Source organism: Bidens hawaiensis, unplaced genomic scaffold (assembly GCF_021521415.1).
Source record: "Bidens hawaiensis isolate Kalapana, Puna unplaced genomic scaffold, B.hawaiensis_p1.1 tig00031241_1, whole genome shotgun sequence".
Lineage (NCBI taxonomy): Eukaryota > Viridiplantae > Streptophyta > Magnoliopsida > Asterales > Asteraceae > Bidens > Bidens hawaiensis.
The window spans coordinates 98,040-108,909 of NW_027505210.1; the positions used below are offsets into that span (position 1 = coordinate 98,040).

The window sequence follows — 10,870 nt, forward strand, 5'->3', positions numbered from 1 at the left end:
CTTCGATGATGAAAAATAAGTAGATGATGAAGAATAACGTGAGGCAACAGAGTGCAGGTATGAAGATCGTAGATGCTTCAATATTTCATAGATGATGAAGATCATAAATGGGAGATGGGAAACACCATATTGACTTTAGATGGACATATTTATCAATGGGACGAACATTAAATAATTTTAATACCTTTTTTAAAAGAAAACAAAATCATTTACATGAACTGTTTCCTTATTGTTTCTTGAAAAATAACAATTTAAATATATATTAATTGGTGAACTTTAAATATTATCTTATGTAGTGTTAAAACGTTGATTACAAGAAAAATTACCTTTATAAAATACTTGAAAATTAATGTCACATTTCATACAAAAAATATAACGTGTTGATATATAAAAAATTAAATACTTAAAGCTATATCCTCTAAATAAAAACTTTTAACAAAAATTTATTAAATATAAGATCTTGATAATATAAACCACTTAACAAACTATCTTGGAAACAATACTATTTATATATATACAATTTACAAGTTTTCTATGCATCATGAGTTATGCATTGTGTATTAGGTTTTTTTTTTTTATCAATCTTTTTCTTTTTAACTTTTTATCCTATAGTTTTCGTATTATATCTTTAGTCCCTACACGTTTAATTTTTTACAAGTTTGTCATAAAGTATGTTTCATTTTTAACCCAAACACTATTCTACTTTCAACTTTGAATTTTCATTTAACGTTTTAGTCTAAATTCAATGCTCTTATGTCTATCTTTCCTATTCAATTTTTCGGTCATAAGGCGGCTTAGTTATTTTTTTCTACGTTTTATGTTTAGGTCTATTTTTCGTGTGTTAACACGCCACAACAGACGACCGTGATTGAACTTTTTATGTTAATTTTTCGTTCGATTTCACAATCCCGCCACAAAGCACGAGTACAACGGCCCCATCAACACACGGGTTCGATAAGTGTTTCAAGGTTACTTTTTTAATGGTTTTACGCACCCACTGCAACGCGATGGGGCTTAATACTAGTTTAAAACAAATGACAAAAGTAAATAATATTTAATAGTAAGAGAATCAATTGATAAAAGGAAAAGCAAAATCATAATTGTTCTCTACTCAATAGTCCGTCAGTCTATCACTATCAGCAAAGTTATATGTTCTTCCTTCACTATCCTTTTACATGACGACAAACCTGTAATACAAGACCACCACCTGCCGCCACCTTTTCCCGGATTTTTTTCCAATCATATTGTTTTTAGTCTCTTTCTTCACGTAAAGTACTCAAAATAATGGAATTTAAAGGAGTTATGGCCCACGTCATGTTTTTTTAGTTTCCTAAAATCGGTTCTTCGGGTTTGTTGAGATCTTCACATGTATATACCCGAAACCGACCCGAAACCAATAAGAGCAGATACTAAGGATCGAATGCATAGGTATAAAATTAGGGTCGGTCTAGGATCAGGTTTTTTGGGGCCGGTTCTTCGGGTATCTTCGATCCAATCCTAATTCTACACACTGTAAGACCCCGAATCCTGGGAATCCCACAGTTGGTGATCACGTCCACAAATTCACAAAAATTTAAAACCAAACGATTTGTTTTGTTCAAAATAAGTTCAGAGTAAATAACAGTGGAAAATGTGTAAGTATTTAAAAATCCCAAATATGGGTACAAGTGTCCAAAAATCAAATATAAATATAATATCCGTTTTATTGGAAATCCTCGACCAGAAATGCCTTCAACCTTCTGAGTAGTCCCCAACACGTCTAAGCGGTAACCTCCGATCCTTAACCTGAAAATCAATCTAACATACACACAAAGTCAGCTAGAGCTGAGTGAGTTCAAGTTTTTCATAATCGACATTCATTAAACAATTTAAACTCCTTGAGTATGAAATGTAGGAGAAAATCATGAGTAAATAGTTACATAAATTCCCTTGGTCAAAACATAAGTCCATAAAATCATAAATAGCTTTTCTTATTCAAATCATAAGTAAATAAAACATTAAACATCTTTTCGCGCAGCACGGGACTCCTCACCCCGGGTCTTCCCCGAGTAATATATTTGACCCAGCCGCGGTTTAACAAAACCATTAAAATCATGTAACACGAGCCTCCTCACCCCGGATCATCCCCAAGTAATATATTTGACTCGGTTACAGTTTAAATAAAACGATTCACGCAACACGAGCCTCCTCACCCCGGGTCATCCCCAAGTAATATATTTGACTCGGTCGCGGTTTAACATACCCAAACACGTGATACGGGCCTCCTCACCCCGGGTCTTCCCCAAGTAATATATTTGACCCGACCACGGTTTTCAGAACGGCGGGCCTCCTCACCCCGGGTCTTCCCCAAGTAATATATTTGACCCAGCCGCGTCATAAACATGCAACACGGGCCTCCTCACCCCGGGTCTTCCCCGAGTAATATATTTGACCCGGTCACAGTTTACCAACACATACACATTCACATACACACATACAAACATCTAATTCAAACATCCAACCAACAATATCACCACATACAATCCATAAATAATGGATAATCTAGGCATTCAATACTAAGCCTAATAGCAACCTCGAGGCTTAGAGCCCAAGTAATATGCATAACCTTAAGGGATATATGACCCTATAACGAGTCTAAAATATCCTAAGGCATAAAATATAATTTACACATGTCTTCTTAAAGGCACAACCACAAACAAGATCATACAATACCAACCCAATAGTTTAAACGAATAAAATCGGTTAAAATCATAATAAGGTGTGTATGCTAGCCCAAAACGTAAAAAGGTTAAAAAGGGGCATCATGAACTCACCTGAGACGAGCCACACAAATACCAAAGGGTTTGAGAACCTCAAAGCCAATCCACAGTTTACAAGTCTGTCGGATTGCACATAAAGATTACTAACTAAACGTACCGACTCGTTTATCCTACGAGACGTTCTAACATGATTTGATTGACCTAAAGCCTTGACACGAATTTTCGGTGAATTATTATTATTTATTATAAATAATAATAAACACATTTTATTATTTTGATCCGAAAGAAAAGTGTGTTCTTCAGTGGTGTTTGGTTTGTATGTTGATTTCAGTCTAGAGTTTGGTTAGTGTAGGATTTTGATGTTATTATAGATTTTGGACGGAAATAAAAATTTTGTCCTTTTAACTAGCCTAGGTTTAGTCTCAAGACGGATAAGATGTAGATTTAGGATTGATTTAGGTGTATGAGTTAGTCATTCTAAAAAAAGGTTTAATAATTAGAACATCCAAAATAGTTGCTTGTGGCCTTATGGGCGATCTACTTATGAGCGAAATCAAGTGCAATCTTCCTATTCTGTAGATTAACCCCCGTACTTGGTTAAGGCGTGTTTGTAAGAGCATACACATTGGCACGGGCACCATTTGAGCAGTTCATATTCTTTTTTCTCTCTCTCTTCTTTTCATCGAGTCTCTCTCTTTACATTTCTCTTTCCCTAAAAACACCTAAAAGGCTAGAACCTTGCTTTCGGATGCGCTCTTAGAAGGTTTTGGCTTCACTTAATTATCTTCTTTTCTTTTATTTTGTTCTTCTATTCATTTAGTTTAAATAATATAAATAATTAAGTCTTATTTGTAAGTAATAAAAGGTTCATTATTGTAATAAATAGTTTAATTATATATGCTATTAGAAACAAATAGTTATCACAAATAAAAATTACCAGAACTAAATATAAAAGTTGATACAATATAAAGAGTAATGATGTTTGTGAGATTGCCATGCAACCCCTTATATTGAAACATCTATAATTATTGATATTGATCTTGTTAATACGTCACGTGAATAGACACTGAATGATTTTTAAATTTATTAAAAATACACAAGATTAATCAATCAGTTTTGTGAAACTATATGAATGAGTGAAATGACCAACCAAGCATATGCCTTGAACATGTGAGTTTTAATAAACGATGTTGGCATTACTAATGCCAAAGACCAAATACTAAAACCAAATCATACAAAAGAATGATAAAAGAAACAGTATAGTATATGTAATATGACATCATATATCATAATACCAATTTTCTCTACCTACACTACAAGGTCAAGTTTCAAAACCGTGTGTCACATCATTTATGTCAGCTCTTAGGCTTTGCGCATCCAACAAAATACAGTGGTTGAAAGTGTTCTCCAAAATACATACTACCATTATGCCAATGAAAACTACTGATGATAATGTAGCAACTGTTTTATATATGTTAACTGTTATTTCATTACTACAATTATGTATAGAAACTGTTCCCATTGGGCATTTTTTATGTGCTTCCTTATGCATTTTGATGGTTTTTTTCATTTTCAATTTTATGTATTTTTTTAACGATTCTACCACCCGAAACCATGAAACCAAACCGCTAGTAACTCTCCGGTTTTGGTGATAGAAACCGTTACTGACGGTTTTGGCTCATGGTCTGACCTAACAACCGTCAAAACTGGACCGTGAACACCCCTAATAGTTAGTTTTAGAACGTTTGACAAATTTTATTTTGATTCTAAGTTTTGGGATCAAATGTTGAATCTAATTGTCCGATTCTTGACTCCTTAGCATCATGATAATTACTGTTTCTTTCACACAAGTTAACAGTGATTTAGAGACTAAAGAAGTTTCTTGTAAGATGCTGTTGGACTTAATTCCCGTCCTCGAGTCAATGAGGCGGGTTCGAGCATATGATGGGTTCGTGTCTTGTTTATTAAGTTGAGCACGTGACTTGGTTTACATGGAATAAATTACTTGGTGAACAAGTCGAGCAAATGACTTGGACAACAAAGAATTTATTTATTAATTATAATTTAGATTTGTTTTTACCAATTAGTATTTGAGTATGATTATAGTATTTGTATTCTAGTCTAGTTGGGTTTTCAAATTTAAATTAGTATATATACCCGAGCTTGTGGGATATATCAATATGAAGAAGAAGAGTATTGTAATTTTCGAGCTAATGAGAATTACGAGATCGAGCTTATGATCTAAAGTTTTGTTTTTTGTGTTTATCGATCCTGGTCACCAAACTTCAGATGCTGTCATTGATACTATAAAGAGACCAAAAACATGACTAAAGCGGATTTAGTAATAATTGGAGTGTGCGCTGGTGTGGCGCTTGGCGTATTTCTAGCTTCACTCGTCCTTCTTGGCATAAGATGGCACAAAACGCGTGCTCGTCTTAGAAAGCCTATATGCGAAAATGGTGAAAACACAAGTAACAAACCGAGTGAATTTTTCTCAAACTCTTTTGACCGTTGACGTTTCAACTTATCCCGTGAAAACTCCTCCTCTGCCTAAATGGAACATAAACCGAAAACAACAACTGGTTTCAGCATCTGGATTACCAAGATACCCTTACAAGTATGCTGCTTCACAATCTTTAGTTCTTTTAAATGCTATTTTCTAGAAAAAAGCAAGATTTTGTTGACTTTCTGAGCCATTTACTTGTATTTTGGTTGCAGACAGACCATCACTTCTGCAGAAGTGAAAACAGAAACATTTTACACTTTTTCAAGATTTGAATATTTTAGATAAAGCTAAGGCACATAATAGTATATATAATTTCATAAATTTTTTTCAGGGATATACAAAAGGCTACAAATAACTTCACAACTGTTTTGGGACAAGGGTCTTTTGGTCCAGTATATAAAGCTAAGATGCCTGCGGGTGAAGTCGTTGCTGTAAAAGCGCTTGCTGCTGAATCCAGACAAGGCGAGAAAGAATTTCAAACCGAGGTAATCACTATAGAATCTTGACTTATACAGGGCTCATACAAAACTAAAAGAACATATGCTAACATATGAATGCATGAGTCATGCTGCAGGTATCTTTACTGGGAAGACTGCATCACAGAAACTTGGTAAATCTAGTCGGTTATTGTGTAGATAAAGGACGGCGTATTTTAATATACGAATACATGAGTAACGGAAGCTTGGCAAGTTTTTTACACCATACGTTAAAAGTTAAAACCACTCGTTTTTACTCATTTTTCATACTAAATTTTTGAACTTTTCTTGTTTTAACTAAAACCATCTGTAGGTGAAGAAAAACTCGCACTGAGTTGGCAAGAAAGACTTCAAATTTCCCTTGATATTTCACATGGAATCGAGTACCTTCACGATGGGGTGAGGGGTCTGCCTTTTTCTCATCTGTTCTGTTTCTACATTTTGAACGATGGACGCTTATATTACTTTGTGCAGGCAGTTCCTCCTGTCATGCATCGAGACTTGAAGTCTGCAAATATATTGCTAGACCACTTAATGAGAGCCAAGGTAAGATTTTGTTTACTTATTTCTGTTTTCAAGCCAATTATTTGTTTTTTGTTACATTTAAGTCATAATATACCACACCATAATGTAAGCATTTATCGCGTTATTGTGAAAATGGACTTGAAAAACATAAAAGTTAAACAGGTTGCTGAGTTTGGTTTATCGAAAGAAGCGGTCTATGATGGTAGAAACTCGTGGTTTAAGGGTACGTACGGGTACATTGATCCAACGTATATATCCACAAACAAGTTCACAACAAAGAGTGATATTTAAGCTTCGGGATCATCTTATTTGAACTCATTACAGCCATTCATCCACAACAAAACCTCTTGGAATATGTCAATCTAGTAAGTCAATGGGTCAAAATGAATCAACTACATGTTGCTGATCACTTGTACACATGAATTAGATAAATATTGAAATGTGGATCGATCCAAGATACGAGTATCTACTATCTAGAGAGTAAGATATATATCGTCGAGCTAGATTAAGACTTGAGTTAAGTTTAATAAACACTCAGAAAATGAGTCGAACTGACTCCAAACTTTAAGCTAAACTCAAGAGGTTTGGAAACCTATTAGGGTCTGTTTGGTATGACGTAATCGAATGAATGAGAGAATAGAATTGATGTGGGAATGGAACAACTAAATGAAATAAATCAATACCATTCATTGTCATGTTTGATTACCATGTAGGAATGGAATAATTATCCTTTAATTATTATTATTATTAATATTATTATTATTACTAATAATAATAATAAATATTAATATAAGTATTTTTTTAAAGGAATTTCATTCACAATTCCTTGTGAAATGGTTTATTTCATTACCACATTACAACCAAACGTTTTTCCATTCCTTTGGAATGAACCATTTTATTTCGTCTCTCATTTTTTTATACCGAACGCTACCTTAGAGTCTTAACTGGAAAAACTATGTAAAACCAGAATATTTGATAAAAATAGTAGTAATGATAATAATAATCCTCTTGATAACCAATCTTGTTTCAAATCTGTTAGGGTGATTGGAGCACATCTCCCTCGCGTGAGGAGTGCCATGTAGGCTACCACATCCCCACCGGTGTATAACGGTTAGCCTAATTGGGTTGGCTCGTTTTCATGAAAGGGTACAACAATTGATGGTTATAGCTACTTGTACTAAAACTAAACCAAGATCTGGTTTGCGATTGCCTTGTTTAATTCGCAAAATCATTAAAGATAATTAATCAAATACGTGAAAATTAATAATAACAAAAAGTTATTAATAGAAAGTAATAACATACGGTCGTAAGTTGGTTGCAAAAGCAAACAAGTAATCGAAATTGAATTATAGGCACCGGTAACAACTAACAAATATTTGAAAACATATAAGTTACGTTTAAGGGTGGTCGCAAAATTTGTCAATGTTTATGGGTGAGTGATTGTTAACAGTTGAAAAAATTATTTAAAAAATTAAATTATTGGTCACAAAAACATATAAAAATAGCAACGAAATCTAAGATTAAAATCCGGAGCAATTCATAAAAGATATTTTAAAAAAAAATAAAATAAATTAGTTGCTAAATTGGAGTTTTTGGCGCGGAATTCTAAGGACAAGAAAGCCTGGCGGTAATTGTTGTTGTGACGAACATCATGAAGGAAACCAAACCACGATGTATGAGAAACCCTCAACTGCAAAAAAAAGTGTTGTTGAGCTATTTACGTCTAACATGAATGGTGATGGTTCACATTAGCAATCGGATTATCATCTACGGGAATTAAGTTTTATGTTCCAGACCTAAATACTAAACCAAATCGCTATTTTGTTTACTTAGTTTCCAGGCTGGTGGTTGTTGATGGGAGGTTTCCGTCGTGGCCTCCTCATGCCACCGTAATCCCTTCTCATCATTTGCATAACTTTTTTATCGGCGTCTTCAAGTAGTTTTTTCCATCCGTCGCTCTGATGATTATCAGGAAACAGTTTATTTGTACTAAAACTTGAGGGAGTTGCACTAGACCGAAAAAACCGGTGTTTTAACGAGCTTTGGCTAGGGCTTATAGTCGTCTTCTCCGACTCATTTTCTTGTCCCTGCAACGAATATGTCTTGATAAGCTATCAAAGATGTTCCAATATTCATGATGTAAGTGAAAAATGAGATATATTACTTGGTTATTCAAGAAGTCTTGTGGTCCTTGCTTTGAAGCATGAATATCTGTTCATAAAAATGTGACAAAAGCATATTAAGTTCTCTTATAATATTACACTTTAAGCTTATAATTAACCCAAATCTAACACATCTTTTAAGGCTAAAGACATAAAATAATCAAATGAATCAGTGAGTTGTCGTAATACTTCTCCATATCCAAGATTTATATTTTAATTAAGCTTTCAGGCCAATTTAGTTTTATGGAAACTAATAAACAATAGTTATGAAAGAGTTGTGACAAATTATGAAGAATATATACAAGATGCCACAGAAAAAAAAAGTTTTTAATAAGTAAATTTTTGGAAAATATATGAATCTTTGAGACAGCAGGATTATTTCTCACATAAAATTGTGTTTAATGAATATTGTTTTTAGAAAAGTGCATATTTTCCATATTATTAAGAATATATTATGTTTAAAAGAGTTAAATAAAAGTAAAAAAAAAATGTATAATAAGTATGAGGGATCTACTCATGATTAAAATAAGAAATACAATTAGTAATTAGTAATACATATTATTGCCTGTTTTCAATTATTCTTAGGAGGGTGGCGTTTTGCCATATGATAATCAGCAGTGAAAGCAACAAAACCTGCTTCCACCTTCAACTTCTGGACTTCACCTGTGCTTGATCTTGAACCCATTCTTTCATCTTCCTTCAACATCATCACCATTTTCCTTCCTCTTATTCGCACTACATTTGATCCGCTACCGATCGCCAAAGTTTCTACAACATGCTCCTGTATGAACAATAACCCTTAATCTCCTAATTAAACACAATACATTTTGAGGTACAACTTTAAAGTTACAAGCCTAAATCAAATAAAAAGAACTACACATGTTTGTTCTTATTTTTGAACAAAACTCACAACACTTTTCACTAGATATCTTAGATACCCTCCCTTTTAGTATCTTCGCATATGATAAAGAGATGACGATCATAAAACGTCAAGAATGCCTATAACACACATTTCATTAATTAAAGAGTAGTGTCAACATCGAAATGGAAGGCAAACATGTAACTTCAAGCTGCGCCGCTAGCCCAAATAGAAACCTATATTTTTTTATATATACTCGCACCACTAGGTTTAAAGATATTTTATATATATATATATAGTATGTAACTCTCACACACATAGACTCCTTTCGACTATGTATGAACTCAAGAATCACAATCACTAGGTTGAAAGACCTTACTTGAACAGGTTCAAAGCCCTTATTGGATGCCTTTTTAAGAAATGAGTCACTTTCTTGAGTCTCTTTGATTAAACCTCCTTCCACCAAACTTCTTTCTAGCAAAGAGACAAGCAAGATATTGAGCAAGAGAGAAATAGATAGAGAGATAGAGATAGACACAGAGATATGTACCTTGATGATGAGCACCATGTACAGAGAGACTTTGCGGTGCAAAGGAACCAAGAAGTAGAACAAGTATGAAGCCTGTAAACCTTATAAACACCATGCTTAACAATTTCTAGGGTTTTCTATTTTGCTTTATAAACTAGCTAGCTAGTAGTTGAGACTGTTGTTTTGATGTGAAAGAGGCCAGAAGAGATTAAACTGAGAAGAGCATGTGGGATTTTATAGACGGTTTAAATTAGTAAGTTACCCTTCCTTGCCCCGGTCAAACTAGGGTTCCAACATGGCCTTCACTAAAATATACGTTTTCTTGAAATGTGCACAACTTTAACAAAAGTAATGTGCACAAATTAAATAAAACAAATATGTGTGATGGAAGGATCAATGAAAAATCTTCTTTTCCCACCTGTCGAACAAATTTGGTGTCATCTTTAATTCTGTGTATCCCAGCTTTGTGTTTCTAGTGTCTTTTTCTCCACCACCTATAGTGAGGCATGTAACAAATTGATTGTAGTTCTAGTGATATTAAGTCATGTAACAACGGGTAATCTGATTCCATAGTAAACATTAATTAGTATAAATTTAGATGTAGCTTTAGTCTTTAGAGAGTTTGCAAATTAGCACTCTTGAAATACTAGGGAGGCGCATATTTAACTTATGAACAAATTCACAATATTTACATCTACACCTGTGAACAAGTCTAACAAGGTTTGTGCTTTTAATCCCACTATATAGATTCACAATAAGCTAGTTTCTTATAGGGTAAACTAAATTAACTAGCAAATATGTGTGAATATAGTAGTGTAACAATTTTTTTTAAGTAATATGTTTTGCATTCACATGTTATTTTAAGTAGTTTCGAAAAATCAAGGGCTACATGGTTCGCAGTCCAATTGTAATGTTACAACACTTAATTTCCTCATCAAGTTTTTTACGTATGCATATTAGGTGTTGGGCCTCGTTTTGTTTATCTAAAGTCTTTTATATTGTTTAGTATGTTTGGGCTTGTTTTGTAATATTTGTTTCGAGCCTAAGGCCATTG

General features: G+C 33.7%; 1 protein-coding gene and 1 pseudogene across 1 annotated transcript; one reads left to right on the plus strand and one right to left on the minus strand.

The window, feature by feature from the left end:
- Positions 1-5,082: 5,082 nt before the first annotated feature.
- LOC143611500 (calcium/calmodulin-regulated receptor-like kinase 2) lies at positions 5,083-6,688 on the plus strand (annotated as a pseudogene).
- A 1,407-nt stretch (positions 6,689-8,095) lies between these two features.
- On the minus strand, positions 8,096-10,060 carry LOC143611502 (uncharacterized). The gene is made up of 5 exons (XM_077085708.1): positions 9,838-10,060; positions 9,667-9,761; positions 9,062-9,209; positions 8,431-8,477; positions 8,096-8,377 (listed from the first exon to the last, which is right to left on the minus strand). The coding sequence occupies exons 1-5, from the start codon at positions 9,929-9,931 to the stop codon at positions 8,096-8,098; spliced, it is 666 nt and encodes a 221-aa protein (XP_076941823.1). The 5' UTR covers positions 9,932-10,060.
- Between the last annotated feature and the right edge of the window lie 810 nt (positions 10,061-10,870).